Source organism: Artemia sp. Qi Xiang Cuo, chromosome 5 (genome assembly GCF_049724085.1).
Source record: "Artemia sp. Qi Xiang Cuo chromosome 5, ASM4972408v1, whole genome shotgun sequence".
NCBI classification, from domain to species: domain Eukaryota; kingdom Metazoa; phylum Arthropoda; class Branchiopoda; order Anostraca; family Artemiidae; genus Artemia; species Artemia sp. Qi Xiang Cuo.
In genome coordinates, this window is record NC_142798.1 from 22,867,075 (window position 1) to 22,887,063 (window position 19,989).

The 19,989-nt window shown below is 33.9% G+C and overlaps 1 protein-coding gene across 3 annotated transcripts in view; it reads right to left on the reverse strand.

Annotated features, from left to right (window-relative positions):
- Window positions 1-1,978: 1,978 nt before the first annotated feature.
- LOC148951954 (neuropeptide SIFamide receptor-like) overlaps window positions 1,979-19,989 on the reverse strand; it is a 122,579-nt gene continuing 104,568 nt past the window's right edge. The window contains exons 4-5 of one of the 3 annotated variants that reach the window (XM_089089441.1): window positions 6,774-6,832; window positions 1,979-4,632 (exon numbers count right to left, since the gene is read on the reverse strand). In XM_089089441.1, coding sequence (XP_088945567.1) covers window positions 4,246-4,632; window positions 6,774-6,832 — 446 coding nt within the window. In that variant the 3' untranslated portion in view covers window positions 1,979-4,245. Of the gene's footprint in view, window positions 4,633-6,773; window positions 6,873-19,989 lie in introns of all 3 variants that reach the window. The other 2 variants (XM_089089439.1, XM_089089440.1) reach the window with 2 other exon arrangements.

Sequence of the window (19,989 nt, forward strand, 5' to 3'; positions counted from 1 at the left end):
AACTTTAAGGTTTGTTTTCTCTCTTAAGACTAACTTCTTTGAAGATAATACTCTTGCATATCCACCTATATAATACTTGATTTTTCTCGGTAGTCCAAAGAAAATTAACTCCTTACTGTCATGACACCACACGCATACATATCCTATAAGGTTGCCCTTTGTACTTGTTTAAAAATTCAAAATATTTCTCTTTCTCAGCATTCAGTGCTACTACAACTCTGTCATGTACGCATGTCTTCTTGGAATGTTTCATCTTCACTTTTTTTTTAATACGATGTTTTCCTTTTCAATGCAGAAATAATACTGAAGCAAAGTCACGCAAGAATGTGTCAACTCCAATTACTAAGTGCCCCCTGTGATGTAACACCTGCGTCTCTCAGTAAACATTCCCAGTGACGTAAAACCTGCATCATTTAGAGAATTAATAACACCTGGGTCTTCCAGGAATTCAATGGCTGTCTTGGAATTCACGTGTCTTCCCGGGATCCTGGATATGGGCCTTCTCCGATCCAAAATGACCCCAATACTCTCATCCTAAGCTAGACGTAAATAGGGACGAAGACCACACTACCTTTCCATCATAAACAAAAACTACAAGTAGAACAATAGAGAATTTATTCGTATGACAGTGGAACTACCAACAAATGAATATTTCGACCCTATATCCAAGGGCCTTTCTCAGCGAAACGACGAATGAAAATATAAAAGAAACTTATATTAAAGACGATCAATACGCTTTCAGTGCTAGTCTTGCCTTTTTGGCAGATAACCTCAGAGATCTTTTTGTAACAGCTTAGCTTCCAAACATATCATAACTGTGATCAGAAGTAATTCTCCTATGTTAGCGCTTGGACACATGGAGAAAAATTAAAACGATCAAAATTTAACATGAGTAGTATTGACAACCCCCATTCCTTTTCAAGACCAGAACATATTTGTACTTTACTGAACAAGAAAATGACCATGGCATGCCAGTTTAACATTCATATACAGATATTTATTCTATAAAATACAAACAATTTTTTTATTTATTAAAGTAAAAAAATGAAAACATTTAAAAAAGTGTTTTTTTCATTAGAGTGCAAATTACGTTCTGGTTTTGAGAAGAAATGGGGGTTGTCAGCACTATTCATGTTACTTTCTGCTCGTTTTGAGTTTGAATCGGTTATTTATTGTAATTTCTGTTCGTTCTGGGTTTCATTTATTTATTGATGGTGATTTACAGTAGTTTTACATTTGGAAGATTATTTGACTTTATTTCTACTTGTTTTTGGTTTAATGAAGCTCTTTACTTAATCAACAGCTGTTGATTACTTGGTGCATCGTTAATATCATAGCCAGGATTCCATTCGGGAGGGGTTGCATATCTTTTTTTGGTGGGGGGGGGAGGGGTTCCATTCGGGAAGAGATCCGTATCTCTTGTAAATTTTTTTTTGGGGGGGGAAGCGATGCTACGTATGAAACAGGCCTTTTTTCACAGAAGCTATGCACAGGGAAAGATTTTTCTTTGTTTTTCATGTTCTTCTTCCCCAAAGAAAACGAGGAATTACACCTTTCTTGAAATTGGACAATCAATGGCCTGTAATTATATTACCTGTAATTAACAATCAAAAACTACTGCTCTTCCCAGTGTTCTTTGTCTCTCCCACTTCTTTTGTAGCTTGGTTTTTCTCCTGCATGTACGGAGGGATGCATATTCAGGATCACCCTCCCCCAACTTAAAAACGAGATGCTGGGAACAGAGGGAGGTCGCTTAAAATAGTATTGTTTCATATCTATCAGATTATAACATCTATCAGTGTTTCTAACTTAAAGTTTGTTTTCGCTACGGTTTCTTCGGTTTTGGACGGCCAATCTAAGAAATGGTATTCCTAACATCCGTGGATATCTATAAGACAAATGCTCATTTCATTGGACTAGTAAAATGCGTGACGAAATGGCCGGCCTCCTTAAATAAACATAAAAAGTAAAGTATCATAATTTGATTTTATTGTTATAATGCAGAATAAAACATAAAACTGACAATGAGTATTAATCATAGAAAATATAATAACAGTGACCTCAAGAAGAACATATTTGTAATATAGATGTGTATTTTTCTTTTAAAAACGAATACCCATGTTCAATGATACTGTGGAACTTTTGATTTTTTTTCTCGCCAAAATTCGTAAGAAACAATACCAGACTATTTTAATATCACACTCAGTTATTAACAAATGACTCAAAATATTTCCGATAATAGGAAGAAAAATATAAATTCAAAAGGATTAACAAACGAAATCATTCTAAAAAGCCAAAAATAATGGATGCCCAAAGGAAATTATGTTACTTACTATAAATATCTACACAGCAATGGGATAAGCAGGCAAAAACTTAATCATAAGTGAAACAGGTTGTAAAGCACATTTCGAACATTTTTTTAAACCTACCTGTAGATAGTTATGAGTATAGCAGCGCCTTATCCATGCGATAAGAGAAAAAATGACTAAAACTATGAATTAAGCTATGTTCTTTTATGGGTTATATTTTTATGCTGATATAGCCAAAGAGCCAGTGTCACTGTCTGTCTGTCTAGTAAAGAGTCAACTTTATGGTATTTCCCCATCCTCCATTTGCTTCACTTACTATGGCTGACAACTAAGGGCTTTAGCTTTACAAATGGCTCTCGCATCACGGAAGAAGACTCAGACATTCTAACATGGCAGAAATATGTTTTATCTTTCACCTCACTTTGCTCTCTACGATGGGTAGCTTGGGTTCTTAGCAAAACCTGCTGTCATTCCAAGTAAAGCTTTCTAGTGGTGTCATTTTTAGGGAAGTTTTCCCTTGATTGTATTGTTTACAGCTATTACCAGAATTTCTAAGATTACTAAGAACATCATAATGCCATTAAAAGTCTCGTTTTCCTTTTATTTTAAATGAATTCCTTTGAGAACTTTCATAGTTAACAACAATGCTCACAGTTCTAAAACAATTTTATAGAAATTTTACATTTGTAGCTTGAATAGTTGCGCTGTTTTTTATCATACGGAGCACACAGACAATTGGTTTTATGTATGGATTGATTGATGAAGTCTACTGGCTCCTATTGCTGCGATTAAAAAGGTTGAGATGAGGATACACATGTGATTTCTCAAAACCGTGAATACTCGAAAGGGCTACTAAAAGGTGCAAAACTTTTCCTTTTTTTTCTGCTCATTTGACCTTTATTCTCGTTAAGTTACGGAAAGTAGCATTAAAGCTTCTTTGATCTCAATATATGTTGTCACTATCCACTTGAAAAGCATAAAATAAACAATCTCCTGGAAAATTCGAATTTTTAATTTATCTCACTTCATGTAAAGGGTGGAAAACAAAAAAAAACCTCTATGAATATCAATTATAGGCTATAATACAATACGAAGGTGCCTATCTTCTATTATATGTACAGAGGGTAAGAAGAATTATTTATGAAAAATGCCTTTATTGTAGCAGTTGTTTGCAGAAATACAATCTTTACCATCTTTGTGTATTTTAACATATTTCAATTTTCTGCCTTGTAAATATTGATCCCCTCCTCTACTCTCACTATTACAACTGGTTTCAAGACTATTATGATTAATTAGCCTGACCAAATAGAAGTTTAAGTCCAAAGCAAGAAAATTCGATGTTTTTTTGTAAACCCACTTTTCTCATCCTTGTTTGCAGTTAAACGTAAAATTTTGCTTTAATATCAAGCAATTGTTGGTGATGAATATGAAATGGAGGGACTTCTGGACTAATATGCAGGAAGGCGTCATAACATTGAACCGTCAGCGTCAGGAGCAGAATAAAATCCGTCATAACATCGAAAAAAAATCCGTCAGAGCCTCGAACCGTCATAACATCGAAAAATTTAAAACTCTAGTTTTTTGGGGTTTAGGGGGGAAAAGGTACCTAGGTTAGTTAGGTTACGTATTTAATATATTCTATGCTTTACCCCCACCCCCTGATGTGCAAATATATAGCCGAAATTTGTTTCTAAACTATTATATACTTATTACTATTATATAAACTTAAAAATTTTTTTTAGATGTTATGACAGTTCGAGGTTCTGACGGTTCGATATTATGACGTTAAATCCTTGTGAGGGTTCGCCGAAATGTTAGCACCCCCTAATACGCTATGGGCACTGAACTTGTTTACGCTTAGTTTCCGGGTAGAGCTCTATTTTCTTTTATATACGTTTTTCTACATGTCTATATAGTCATTGCTCTAACATTAGACTCAGAGCATCACATTATCCTCTCCTTGAAAGCTGACATTCCTCGTTCTTTTAATGCTTTCATTACAGCTCCCCTCACGAAATGTTGATCGTTCAGTATTCATACATCGAACGGAGTCTTCAATTCGCAGTCTTGATGTGCAAGAACCACTTCGAATTATAGCAAGAAACCCTTTTAGGTATTTCTCGTTGAAAAATGCATACAGAATAGGGTTGACGCATGAGTTGCTTAGACCCAACCATTGTGCAACGGGGGCTGCGATGAAGATAATTGCCTGCCCTTCTTTGCTCAAGGTAGCAAATTTGTCGAGGCAGAAAACAATGTAAAGAGGTAACCACGAAAGAGCAAAAACAACGACTACAGCAACCAGCATCTTGACAACTTTGACCTGAAAAATAACATTGTCTTTTATAGTTATTAATTTAAAAAATGTTTGCCACAAACAAGTATTTCAAAGAAAATTAAAGGGTTCCATTAAGCCAAAAATTAGCAGAAATAAAATTAAATAATCTTTCAAGCGTAAAATTACCACAAATCACCATGAATAAATAAATGAAATCCAGAACGAGCAGAAATTACAATAAATACCGAGTCAAACTCAAAACGAGCAAAAATTACCATGAGTAGGGCTGAGAACCCTACTAAAGCCCTACTAGGGCTGAGAAACTAAAAGGAAAATAACAAAAAACAAATGACCGTGGATTGTCAGGTAAATATGTGTATATTGATATTTATTCCTTAAAGTTTTGATAGTTTTTCATTTATTAATGTAAAAAAATGTGAAAACATTTAAAATGCGTTTTCAGTAAAGTACAAATTATGTTCTGATGATGTATAATCATCAAATAAAGACAATTATTTTGATTTATATAGAGTTTTAGTGGGATTTATACTCTTATGAATATTGGCATAGCTATTTGAAGACAGCATTTTGGTCAAATTGGAACAGTTGGCTCTCCTACTCATAAAGTGTCGGGGTAAAGATTCTTCCTGGATTTACCACCCTACCTTTGCTTGTTTGGCAAAGTAGTCAGAAAAAAAGGCTATTATTCTGTAGATAGTAAGGTGACCAATTACCTTGGCTGGGTCAAGTTGGAGGTCAAGGTTATTTATCACAATGCATCAACCCCAATTTTTCCATCAGTGTTTACATCTCTACAAATTAGTGGATTTCCTTGTTTAAGGAGAGTTTTTTATTTCAGAGCCACTGATGTGCTATTCGAATGATTTTTTTTATAAACGATCAATTTGTACAGAATAGGCATTTGCAGAAACTCGGGTGGGAGGGAGCTCGCTTGGAAATCGGACGTTTTAGCACTCTTTTTAAGTGATACGATTAATGGTGAGGGGGAGGGGCCAAAAAGCTCTTCATTCGTGCCTTCTTCCTCTTAGATACCCTTGGAAGCCCTCTGTCTTCATCAGTATTGATGGGATGAGTTCCTCTTTGGTCAAACTTTATTTTACGGACATTTTTTCATTTTACTGATTCCAAGGACTAGAAATGAAAGATATTTCTGACATTTAGCTGATTTGCCACCTCTCACAAAGAGGGAACTTGCAGGAGCTATGTTTGATAGATAGTTAAAAACGTTATTTTGGTGATTTTAAAACAGATGAAACTGCTAATCAAAATAATAAGAAAATATGTGCATCATGACTGAGAAAGGTATATATTCTGATTCTTCCAAAATCAAAAATGAATGCACTTAGGTTCCAAAAAACCGACAAGATCAACAAATCATATTTCGGAAGAGCAGTGCATAGAGCAATAGAATGGCACCGAAAAATAGTATGTGTTTAGTAGTTCTGCATACAGTAAATGTTAGGGAACCAATAGTATGAAACAACACACAACAAATTTTCGAGTGAAATTTGACTTTAATTTGTTTTTTGATGTTATGTAGTACAAATTGGAACAAAGTAACTAGGAATATAATTTCTTTAAAAGACACTTTTAAATATAACAATTCATTTGTATTCTATCTCAAAATTAAGGAAAAACCAGGATTTACGCCTAGTTTTATACAGACAAAATATCTGTCGTTTAGTTCGTCTGTTGTTTTCCTTCTACTGGCCCTAGATCCATTGCTTTGTTCTTAATTTTAAGATTTTTCCCTTTTGTTTTGTCATGGCTTGCCAGTTCGGTTTTAGATCTATTAATCTATTCTACATAACCTCTTTAAAAAAAAGGGAAAAAATGCATAGTGGAGCATAATTGCTGAAAAAAGCACCACAAAGCACACGAAAATCAGGGTGCACATTTTCTAGTTAAAAATCAGATACATAACAAACAACGTAAAAATCATCATATGTTAGTCGAGTTAATGATAATAAAAAAACAAAGAATAATGTTATCTATTGATTAGAAGTCAAATCGCTGGACAAACAAAAAAGCAGAATGGGGAGCACACGTTTCTAAAGAAAGAGCAACTCATGGGCACAGCTCATCAGGCAAAAATTGGCTTTTCTATTCTATGTATTTTCGATTTAAACTTTCCTGAGGAGGTAGGGGCAAGGGGCTTTACCTACTTTAAAGAATGTTCTCAAAGACTTCTCTGGCATAACTCCTGTTTGATCAGACAGCTCTCCTGAAAGACCAGAATTGGTTGCAACACCAAGTCTTTCATCCTAAAATCATACATGGCCCTTTAATTCTACCATGAATGATCCACATATGAAAAAGGAAAAATGGTTACATTGATGCACAGAAATCTCTCATTAGAAATTGATACGCTTTTCCCCATTTTTTTTTTCTTTTTTTTTTGGAATCGAATTTAAACCTAAATAGGAGTAGATCTTTAGATTATCTCCAAAGTGCAGTCAAACATCACTAGTATAACGCAGAGTGAGCAATGCAAATTTTCCTTAAGGCTATTTTTAAAAGACAATAAGGATGGCAAATTACATGAGGACCAGGCCAGGGAGCTAAGGAATCACCAAAAGGCTACAGATTAAAGATGTTTACAAAAACAGGAGAAAATTTTGATAAACCGAAGTAAAAACAGTCCGTTACTGTATAGTCCTCCTATAAGCAATTCATGGTGTTACCCTCACCTAGTTCAGCAATCCTTAAGCCCATTTAGATAACTACAGACGAAAACAAAAAGTTTTCTTAGCTTTTGTACATAAGAATATCGGGAGATTACAGGCATGTGGGTAAGAAGCAAAGGGCTGAATTCAGTCTTGAATACCCATAAAATTTTGAAATTCTGTGATTTTTTTTTTGCATTTTGCCTAATATTTTGAATTTATCTTTGCACTAAAGCTTTATCTCATGATGTGCCTCAATTAAACATTAAACACCAAAAACAATTCTTGTTAGCCGTGATTTCTGGTCAGCTGTTTTGGCTCCAATACCTCACGCTAACTAAAAGACACGATTAAAAGTGAATTATCAGTAGTTAGGCCATAGGGAATCCCGGTCCTACATTCAATCCTACATTGACGCCTACAAGAATAAGCTTGTAGTTTAACCGGTGCATTGGGTTATAAGGGTCAGTCACCTATTACTATGAACGGTACTTACCTTACCAGACGGGTTTTCTAATGTGACACAAATTTTTTTGTGTGTCAATCAATCAGGGAAAGCTGGCGGTTAGTTCATATGATGACTTGATTACTCGGTTTTTTAAAAAACTTGGCAAGGTATAATGTGCTCAAGCAAAAAACCCTATAAAATGTTCATACGCTGCATTCCAACTTTCATTATGTTTTAACACATTGTTTATAGTACATTACATATTATTAGCTTTGAAAACAATGGATTCGTCAATTTTCAATGTGAGTACACTTTTCATTCTTTTATTTCCCAAAAAAAAAATTAAAAAAAAAACGTTTTACTAGTAAATTAAAATTTCAGGGGGGACTTAGCCCCCCCTCCCCTCCAACAATACAAAATCTTAAGAATATGATGAGTATATTCGATAGAAACAGCAAAGCACACTTTTTTCTATTATGTAAATAAAATCTCTCCTCCACTGATATGTTTACAAGTTTTAATTGTTTTGAAAAACAGTTCTTTATAATTCAAAAACAAGCTTTTTCCAAACATGTTGTATTTTTCTGGTTTGAATGAAAAGCTTGCGTGTTACAAAGAGAGTGACAGTTTTGGGAGTCCAATTTCACAGGCTCTTGCTATAAACGGGTTTTGTCTAATTCCAATGTCGCGGCTATACTTACAAGCAGTTTCTCAACATTTATGGTGACAATCCGCGTCTGAACGATTTTCTAGTGCTAAATGGTGAATGAGGCATTGATTCCCCTATCCCTCCCCCTAATGATTTCAATAGTAATTCTTTTGGGATTTCCTTGAAAAATATAATTTTTTTTTTATTTTCAGTGAAAAAATAGTGCCTTCATGATTCTGAGTAACTCATTCCACCCCCTATTTTTTGAGGGGGTGGTAACACACGGGTGACATTTTGACACTTTGATGGTGGTTAATCGAAGCTCTCAGTCCGTTGATGTGCCCTCATTTTCGTTATTGTCACTTATTTACTAAGGAAATTAAATCTCGTACAGGCTTTTACTGAGGACATTAAATCTCGTATATGTGTTTACTAAGGACAAAATTTTTTATCAATATTAAGGTTCTCTTAAGCCCTGTTTAAAGTTTTATGTTGTTTATACAAGGGAATTTGGCCTGTTTTTATCATATTTGCATATTTTTGTTGGGGAAACACACTGAAAAGCCATATTAAGAGCTATATTTGACTTTTTCATTGACACTTCCAATTTTTTAGCCAAGCCTTGACCATCCTAAGTTTAATTATGCTTGTAAATGTCTCTATGCTAGCAATGCCAATGATAGAACCCCTACTATATTTGTGTTCCGATGTCGCGGCTATACTTACAAGCAATTTTTCAACATTTGTAGTGACAATCCACGTCTAAACGAGTTTCTAGTGCTAAATGATGAATGAGGCGTTGATTCCCCTATCCATCCCCCTAATGATTTTAATAATAATTCTTTTGGGATTTCCTCGAAAAATATCATTTTTTTTTATTGTCAGTGAAAAAATAGTGCCTTCATGAATGGGGCACACACAAAAGCCAAATGAATGACATTGCGACTTGACCTAGCTTTACCTCTCCGATGTGGTCTGTATAATACACATCTGGGGTTCGTTCAGTATCGCATGTATTATTAGTGGTATCAATGGTATTTCATTTGCGTAAAGCTATCTCGATTTGCCAAAACTTTTATCGTTCGCATAAAACTAACTCAATTTGCAAAAATGGTATTCCATTTGCGTAACTCTGCTCTGAATGTTCTTAATGAGGATATAAATAATATAGAATGACATTGTGATTTGACCTAGCTTTACCTCTCCGATGTGGTCTGTATAATACACAAGTAACGTTTGAAAAGTATTGTCAATTTAAAATAGGATCTTACGTTCCCTTCGTCCCCCCCCATTTCTGAGGGGCAGGGGATGGTAGGAGAGGGGGAGGGGGAGTCAATTTTGGAGATTTCTGATAACAAGTACCATTCATTCCGATCGTAGCTCTATATTGGCTCGTTTTAAATACTTCAGCTTATCTATTCATTTGTGTTAAATAAAAATCTTGAATCTGGACAATGAAAAAATAAGTATTTAAACAAAATTTACGATGCTGCTAATTAAAGAATTGTAGGCTACTCTCAGAATTGTTTGCATGAGGGTACAGTTAAAGAGGTCTCACTTGCACGAGGGTTCAGATGCATGGGGGTTCACTTGCTTAGGGTTCAGTTGCACGGGGATTCAGTTACAATGGAACCCGCACAAAAACAATGGGGCACACATAAAAGCCAAATGAATGACATTGCGACTTGATCTAGCTCTACCTCTCTGATGTGGTCTGTATAATAATCATCTGGGGAGGGGGGAATAGAGGTAGTAATTTAGTTTAAAAAAATGCGAGGAGGGCTTGAGTTTTGTGGGTAGGGTGAAAAAAGGTACTTATTCAATATCCTGCTAAACATTATACCTCATTCTTTTATTCCTTCTTGTCTCGTGACTGGAGAGCTAAACTGTAGCTTTGGTAACAATTTTTATACAATCAAGAATGATAATGAAACTTGTGGTTGATGATTAAGACATGGATTTGTCTAATTCTCGTCAGAAAACCAAATCATATTCAAATATTTTCTTGGGGGGAAAATTTTAAGTTTTTGTATTAATTTGGATTTTAGCTCACATTTAACAAACTTAGTCGTAGTTAAGTGAAAGTGTTTTTCTGAACTTTCTGAGGGAGGAGGGGGTAACTATTTAGTTTACTTTTTTTTCTGAACTTTCTGAGGGAGGAGGGCGGGGGTAACTATTTAGTTTAAGAAATTAGTTTACGAGTAGAAAAATGCTTCACGTATTTTTACGTGAAAACAACTTCAACCGTGCCCAGCCCCCCCGCGATCAGAAATTAAATTATAAAAACATTTCTTCAACTGAAAGTAAGGAGCAAAATCAAAACTTAAAAACGGACAGTAAATAGATTTTTACGTGAAAACAACTTCAACAGTGCCCAACCCCCCCGCGATCAGAAATTAAATTATAAAAAAAAAGTTTCTTCAAGTGAAAGTAAGGAGCAACATCAAAACTTAAAAACGGACAGAAAATAGATTTTTACGTGAAAACAACTTCAACCGTACCCAACCCCCTGCAATCGGAAATTAAACTATAAAAACATTTATTCAACTCTTGAATACACAATACCAAAATTTCATTCAACTTTCATGTAAGAAAATTATGGAAAACACAATTCTATAGTTCAAATGTGGAACTTAAGTCCGGTTTTGGATACTCATAATGATGAGGACTGATGATTCTACTTCAATATTTTTTTTTTCATTAAAATATACTTTTTTTTTAAACTTCGAAATTATCCAACTTTTTTTTCTTTTTTTATTTTTTTTTTGTATATATCTCAAAATGACAAAATATGCTTACGGTTCTAACAATTGTACTCTATGATTTCTCAGAGACACGATGCGGTTTTCCCACTGGTACTCTATGGCCGGTTATCGACACTACCTAGTTTATTGCATGCATTAAATCAGTATTTTTTACACATTGGAACGATAAACACATAAGTCATATCTTAAAAAAAAGTGAAGATGGAGCATTTTAATAAACTGTGTTCACATGACAATGTTATTGTAGCATTGAATGCCAACAAGGAGAAGTATTTAAACTATAAAACAAGTACAAGTTGTAGCACTATTGGAAATGTATGCATGTATTGTCATGATAGTAAGGAATTTAATTTATTTGAAATACTGAGAAAATAACGTTGTACAAACGGTGGATTTGGAAACCAAAATATCCGGAGATAAATGCACTCAAATGGAATACCAACATGGGAATAATCGTTGATGACAGAGGACAACTACTTGATAATCTTGCAGGTAAGACACTACCAACTAATTTATCCAATCGTCATCTTTTAGGTATTAGCATTCAACGGAAGGTCAATAAAAGAAAGGCCTACTCTTCTACGAATATCGTAAACCATATCTTGGCTACGTGTCGAAACTGTTACCTGTGTAAAAATAATGTAATAATAGACAGTGAAATTGCCAGAAAAATTAAAAGGGCATTGTCTGAAAATATCACTATGGAATATCAAGATGAATTGATGAAAAACAAAGTGCCAGCAAACGTTACTACCATTAATCAAACAGTCGATGAATCAAATAATAGCAAAGATGAAATGTATACTGAACCTGTCGGTGACACACCAGTAAATATTGTGTATGTCTCAAAATGGAATAATGATTATTCTGCCGATTATGAGTTAAGAGAAGACAATAGCTACAATATCAAGAGAGAACACGTTGAACTATTTTATGGAACAGATTCAAAATGTCCAAAGTTGATCAATGATATTAATAATGTATCATAATATATTTTTGTATTAATATTCTACATAGCGTTATTTCATTAAAAGTATATTATGCATTACATTGTTACGCTTTCATTATTTTTAGAGTAAGCTAGCATATCAAACGTTTAGAATGTCTATTAAAACATTGGAGATGTAAGAAAAGGAATTCGCATACATCTATTGTCAGACACATGGGATAACATTGTTCTATAAACGGTTCATAATAAAAAAATAGTTTGGGACAAGAAAAAAAAAACTAAAATATCGGTGACACACCAGTAAATATTGTGTATGACTCAAAATGGAATAATGATTATTCTACCGATTACGAGTTAAGAGAAGACAATAGCTACAATATCAAGAAAAAACATGGTGAAGTATTTTATGGAACAGATTCAAAATGTCCAAAGTTGATCATTGATATTAATAATGTATCATAACATATTTTTGTATTAATATTCTACATAGCGTTATTTCATTAAAAGTATATTATACAATACATTGTTATGTTTTCATTATTTTTAGAGTAAGCTAGCATATCAAACGTTTAGAATGTCTATTAAAACATTGGAGATGTAAGAAAAGGAATTTGCATACATCTATTGTCAGAAACATGGGAAAACATTGTTCTGTAAACGGTTCATAATAAAAAAATAGTTTGGGACAAGAAAAAACAAACCTAAAATAATGTCGTGAAATCATTTTCAACACTCAGAGCAGGGGGGTGTTGGGATTGAATCATAGAGAAACAACGAATTTACTTTTTTTTTTATGTGACTCAAAGACGTTTCGTTCTTTTCACTGGCTTGAAATTGCATACAAACGAGCCAATCAGATGTTACAATCCTTTTGTTTGCTCAAAATTCAACAAAGCAACGTGGGTTAGGCTACTTTATTTTGCATGTTATTTCTAAAGCCGATTAAGATGAAGAAATGTCTTCAAAGTCAAGGCTATAAGAAAAAAAAAGTTCTGGATATTTTTGACAGTTTGTAGTTTATGCACTAATATCGATATCAGTAACGATTCTATTTGAACTTTCTCCAAGTTGATCAAATTTAACTCTAAACGGTTCATGATAAAAAATAGTTTGGGACAAGAAAAAAAAACCTAAAATAATGTCGTGAAATCATTTTCAACACTCAGAGCAGGGGATTGTTGAGATTGAATCATAGAGAAACAATGAATTTACTTTAAAAAAAAATGCGACTCAAAGACGTTTTGTTCTTTTCACTGGCTTGAAATTGCATACAAACGAGCCAATCAGATGTTACAATCCTTTGGTTTGCTCAAAATTCAACAAAGCAACGAGGGTTAGGCTACTTTATTTTGCATGTTATTTCTAAAGCCGATTAATGTGAAGAAATGTCTTCAAAGTCAAGGCTATAAGAAAAAAAAAGTTCTGGATATTTTTGTCAGTTTGTAGTTTATGCACTAATATCGATATCAGTAACGATTCTATTTGAACTTTCTCCAAGTTGATCAAATTTATCTCTAAACGGTTCATGATAAAACAATCTGGAAATTAAAAGTTCTAGTGCCATTTGTAAGTGACCAAAAAGATTGGATGGTAACCTCTCACGCCTCTCAAACCTCTCAACCTCTCTACGCCACCTCTCACGCCTCTTTTTTCCGTAATCGTGCAGACAAAATTTGACACGACACACAAACAGAGTCTTAGTGAGAGAGATATCCAAAAAGTTGGGTTGATCTAGGTTCACTTAGAGTGGCGCGCCACTCTAAGTGAACCTAGATCAACCCAACTTTTTGGATATCTCCTCTCACTATGACTCTGTTTGTGTGTCGTGTCAAATTTTGTCTGCACGATTACGGAAAAAAGAGGCATGAGAGGCGGCGTAGTTACCATCCAATCTTTTTGGTCACTTAAAAATGGCACTAGAACTTTTAATTTCCAGATTTTTTTTATCATGAACCGTTTAGAGATAAATTTGATCAACTTGGAGAAAGTTCAAATAGAATCGTTACTGATATCGATATTAGTGCATAAACTACAAACTGAGAAAAATATCCAGAACCTTTTTTTCTTATAGCCTTGACTTTGAAGACATTTCTTCATCTTAATTGGCTTTAAAAATAACATGCAAAATAAAGTAGCCTAACCCTCGTTGCTTTGTTGAATTTTGAGCAAACCAAAGGATTGTAACATCTGATTGGCTCGTTTGTATGCAATTTCAAGCCAGTGAAAAGAACGAAACGTCTTTGAGTCGCATTTTTTTTAAAGTAAATTCGTTGTTTCTCTATGATTCAATCTCAACAATCCCCTGCTCTGAGTGTTTAAAATGACTTCACGACATTATTTTAAGTTTTTTTTTCTTGTCCCAAACTATTTTTTATCATGAACCGTTTAGAGTTAAATTTGATCAACTTGGAGAAAGTTCAAATAGAATCGTTACTGATATCGATATTAGTGCATAAACTACAAACTGACAAAAATATCCAGAACTATTTTTTCTTATAGTCCTGACTTTGAATGCATTTCCTCAGCTTAATTGGATTTAGAGAAAACATACAAAACTAAGTAATCTAAAAGTCGTTTCTTTGCTTAATTTTTAGCAAACTAATGGATTTTAACATCTGATTTGTTAGTTTGTAATCAATTTCATGTCAGTGAAAAGAACGAAACGTCTTTGAGTCACATTTAAAAAAAAAGTAAATTCGTTGTTTCTCTATGACTCAATCCCAACGCCCCCTGCTCTGATGGTTGAAAATGATTTCATGACATTATTTTAGGTTTTTTTTTCTTGTTCCAAACTATTTTTTTATTATGAACCGTTTATAGAACAATATTATCCCATGTGTCTGACAATATATGTATGCGAATTCCTTTTCTTATATCTCCAATGTTTTAATAGACATTCTAAACGTTTGATATGCTAGCTTACTCTAAAAATAATGAAGACATAACAATGTAATGCATAATATACTTTTAATGAAATAACACTATGTAGAATATTAATACAAAAATATGTTATGATACATTATTAATATCAATGATCTACTTTGGACATTTTGAATCTGTTCCATAAAATAGTTCACCATGTTCTTTCTTGATATTGTAGCTATTGTCTTCTCTTAACTCGTAATCGGTAGAATAATCATTATTCCATTTTGAGTCATACACAATATTTACTGGTGTGTCACCGATATTTTAGTTTTTTTTTTTCTTGTCCCAAACTATTTTTTTATTATGAACCGTTTATAGAACAATGTTATCCCATGTGTATGACAATAGATGCATGCGAAATCCTTTTCTTACATCTCCAATGTTTTAATAGACATTCTAAACGTTTGATATGCTAGCTTACTCTAAAAATAATGAAAACGTAAAAATGTAATGCATAATATACTTTTAATGAAATAACGCCATGTAGAATATTAATAAAAAAATATATTATGATACATTATTAATATCAATGATCAACTTTGGACATTTTGAATCTGTTCCATAAAATAGTTCACCATGTTCTCTCTTGATATTGTACCTATTATCTTCTCTTAACTCGAAATCGGTAGAATAATCATTATTCCATTTTGAGTCATACACAATATTTACTGGTGTTTCACCGACAGGTTCAATATACGTTTCATCTTTGCTATTATTTGATTCATCGACTGTTTGATTAATGGTAGTAACGTTTGCTGGCACTTTGTTTTTCATCAATTCATCTTGATATTCCATAGTGATATTTTCTGACAATGCCCTTTTAATTTTTCTGGCAATTTCACTGTCTATTATTACATTATTTTTTCACAGGTAACAGTTTCGACACGTAGCCAAGATATGGTTTACGATATTCGTAGAAGAGTAGGCCTTTCTTTTATTGACCTTCCGTTGAATGCTAAAACCTAAAAGATGACGATTGGATGTATCAGTTGGTAATGTGTTACCTGCAACAGTAGCAAGGAGTTGTCCTCTATCATCAACGATTATCTTTATTTTGGCATTCTCTTTGAGTGCAATTATCTCCGGAGATCTCAATCTCGCATATCCACCATTTGTAAAACGGAATCTTTTCGGTATTCAAAAGAAATTTAATTCCTTACTGTCATGACAATGCATACATACATTTCCAATAGTGCTACCACTTCTACTTGTTTCATAGTTTAAATACTTCTCCTTGTTGGCATTCAATGCTACAATAACATTGTCATGTGAACACGCTTTATTAAAATGTTCCATCTTCACTTTTTTTAAGGTATGACTTATGTGTTTATCGTTCCACTGCGTAAAAAATACTGATTTAATGCATGCAATAAACTAGGTAGTGTCGATAACCGGCCATAGAGTACCAGTGGGAAAACCGCATCGTGTCTCTGAGAAATCATAGAGTACAATTGTTAGAACCGTTAGCATATTTTGTCATTTTAAGATACATTCAAAAAAAAATAATAAAATAAAAAATAAAGTTGAATAATTTCGAAGTTTAAAAAAAAAGTATGTTTTTATGAAAAAAAAATATTGAATTAGAATCATCAATCCTCATCATTATGAGTATCCAAAACTGGACTTAAGTTTCACATTTGAACTAGAGAATTGTATTCTTCATAATTTTCTTACATGAAAGTTGAATGAAATTTCAGTATTTTGTGTTCAAGAGGTGAAGAAACTTTTTTATAATTTAATTTCCGATCGCGGGGGTTGGGCACGGTTGAAGTTGTTTTCACGTAAAAATCTATTTTCTGTCCGTTTTTAAGTTTTGATGTTGCTCCTTACTTTCACTTGAAGAAACTTTTTTTTATAATTTAATTTCTGATCGCGGGGGGGTTGGGCACTGTTGAAGTTGTTTTCACGTAAAAATCTATTTTCTGTCCGTTTTTAAGTTCTGATGTTGCTCCTTACTTTCAGTTGAAGAAACTTTTTTATAATTTAATTTCTGATCGCGGGGGGGCTGGGCAAGGTTGAAGTTGTTTTCACGTTAAAATACGTGAAGCATTTTTCTACTCGTAAACTAATTTCTTAAACTAAATAGTTACCCCCGCCCTCCTCCCTCAGAAAGTTCAGAAAAAAAGTAAACTAAATAGTTACCCCCTCCTCCCTCAGAAAGTTCAGAAAAACACTTTCACTTAACTACGACTAAGTTTGTTAAATGTGAGCTAAAATCCAAATTAATACAAAAACTTAAAATTTTCCCCCCAAGAAAATATTTGAATATGATTTGGTTTTCTGACGAGAATTAGACAAATCCATGTCTTAATCATCAACCACAAGTTTCATTATCATTCTTGATTGTTTAAAAATTGTTACCAAAGCTACAGTTTAGCTCTCCAGTCACGATACAAGAAGGAATAAAAGAATGAGGTATCATGTTTACGAAGGTATTGAATAAGTACCTTTTCTCACCTACTCACAGAACTCAAGTCCTCCCAGTATTTTTTAAGCTAATCTACTACATTTATTCCCCCCTTTCCGGATAATTATTAGCAATATCACATCGGAGAGGTAAAGCTTGTTCAAGTCACACTTTCATTCATTTGGCTTTTATGTGTGCCCCATTGTTTTTGTGTGGGTTCCATTGTAACTGAATCCCCGTGCAACTGAACCCTAAGCAAGTGAACCCCCATGCATCTGAACCCTCGTGCAAGTGAGACCTCTTTAACTGTACCCTCATGCAAACAATTCTGAGTTTAGCCTTCTATTATTTAATTATTACTATAGTAAATTTTGTTTAAATACTTATTTTTTCATTTTCCATAGTCCATATTTTTATCTAACACAAATGAATAGATAAGCTGATGTATTTAAAAGGAGGCAATATAGACCTCAGAGCGCAATGAATGGTACTTTTTATCAGAAATCTCCAAAATTGACTCCCCTCCCCCTCTCCTACCATCCCCTGCGCCTCAGAAATGGGGGGGGGGACAAAGGGAACGTAAGATCCTATTTTAAATTGACAATACTTTTCAAACGTTACTTGTGTATTATACAGACCACATCGGAGAGGTAAAGCTAGGTCAAGTCACAATGTCATTCTATATTATTTATATCCTCATTAAGCACATTCAGAGCAGAGTTACGCAAATGGAATACCATTTTTGCAAATTGAGTTAGTTTTATGCGAACGATAAAAGTTTTGGCAAATCGAGATAGCTTTACGCAAATGATATACCATTGATACCGCTAATAATTCATGCGATACTGAACGAACCCCAGATGTGTATAATACAGACCACATCGGAGAAGTAAAGCTAGGTCAAGTCGCAATGTCATTCATTTGGCTTTTGTGTGTGCCCCATTCATGAAGGCATTATTTTTTCACTGAAAATAAAAAAAAATGATATTTTTCAAGGAAATCCCAAAAGAATTATTATTAAAATCATTAGAAGGAGGGATAGGGGAATCAGTGCCTCATTCATCATTTAGCACTAGAATGTCGTTCAGACGTGGATTGTCACCATAAATGTTGAGAAACTGCTTGTAAGTATAGCCGCAACATCGGAACACAAATATAGTAGGGGTTCTATCATTTGCTGTGTTAGCTTAGGGACATTTCGCAGTATAAATGCACTTAGGGAGGTCAAAGCGTGGTTAAGAAAATGGAATTGTCCGTGAAAAAATCACAAATATAGCTCTTAAGATGGCTTTTCAGTTTGTTTCCCCAACAAAAATATGCAAATATGATAAACACAGGCGAAATCCCCTTTTAAAAACAACATAACACTTTAAATAGGGCTAAAGAGATACATAATATCGATAAAAAAATTTTGTCCTTAGTAAACGCACAAAATAGATATAATATCCTCGGTAAAAACAAATGAAACATTTAATATCCTTAGTAAAAAAGTGGCAATGACGAAAATGAGGACACATCAATCGAATGAGAGCTTCACTTAACCACATCAAAGTTCCGCAATGTCAACCGTGTGTTACCACCCCCTCAAAAGATAGGGGGTGGAATGAATTACTCAGAATCATGAAGGCACTATTTTTTCACTGAAAAAAAAATGATATTTTTCAAGGAAACGCCAAAAAAATTATTATTGAAATCATTAGGGGGAGGGATAAGGGGAATCAGCGCCTCATTCACCATTTAGCACTAGAAAGTCGTTCAGACGTGGATTGTCACCATAAATGTTGAGAAACTGCTTGTAAGTATAGCCGCGACATCGGAATTAGACAAAGCCCGTTTATAGCAAAATCCTGTGAAATTTGACTCCCCAAACTGTCACTCTCTTTGTAACACGCAAGCTTTTCATTCAAACCGGAAACATACAACATGTTTGGAAAAAGCTTGTTTCTGAATGATAAAGAACTGTTTTTTAAAACAATTAAAACTTGTAAACATAGCAGTGGAGAAGATATTTTATTTACATAGTAGAAGAAAACATGCTTTGCCGTTGCTATCGAATAAACTCATCATAGTCCTAAGATTTTTTATTGTTGGAGGGGAGGGGGGCTAAGTCCCCCTGAAATTTCAATTTACTAGTAAAACGTTTTTTTTAATTTTTTCTTTTGGGAAATAAAAGAATGAAAAGTGTACTCACATTGAAAATTGACGAATCCATTGTTTTCAAAGTTAATAATATGTAGTGTACTATAACCAATGTGTTAAAACATAATGAAAATTGGAATGCAGCGTATGAACATTTTATAGGGTTTTTTGCTTGAGTACATTATAGCTTGCCAAGTTTTTTAAAAAACCGAGTAATCAAGTCATCATATGAACTAACCGCCAGCTTTCTCTGACCGATTGACACACACAAAAATGGGTGTCACATTAGAAAACCCGTCTGGTAAGGTAAGTATCGTTCATTGTAATAGATGACTGACCCTGGTAACCCAATGCACCGGTTAAAGTACAAGCTTATTTTTGTAGGCGTGAATGTAGGATTGAATGTAGGACCGGGATTCCCTATGGCCTTACT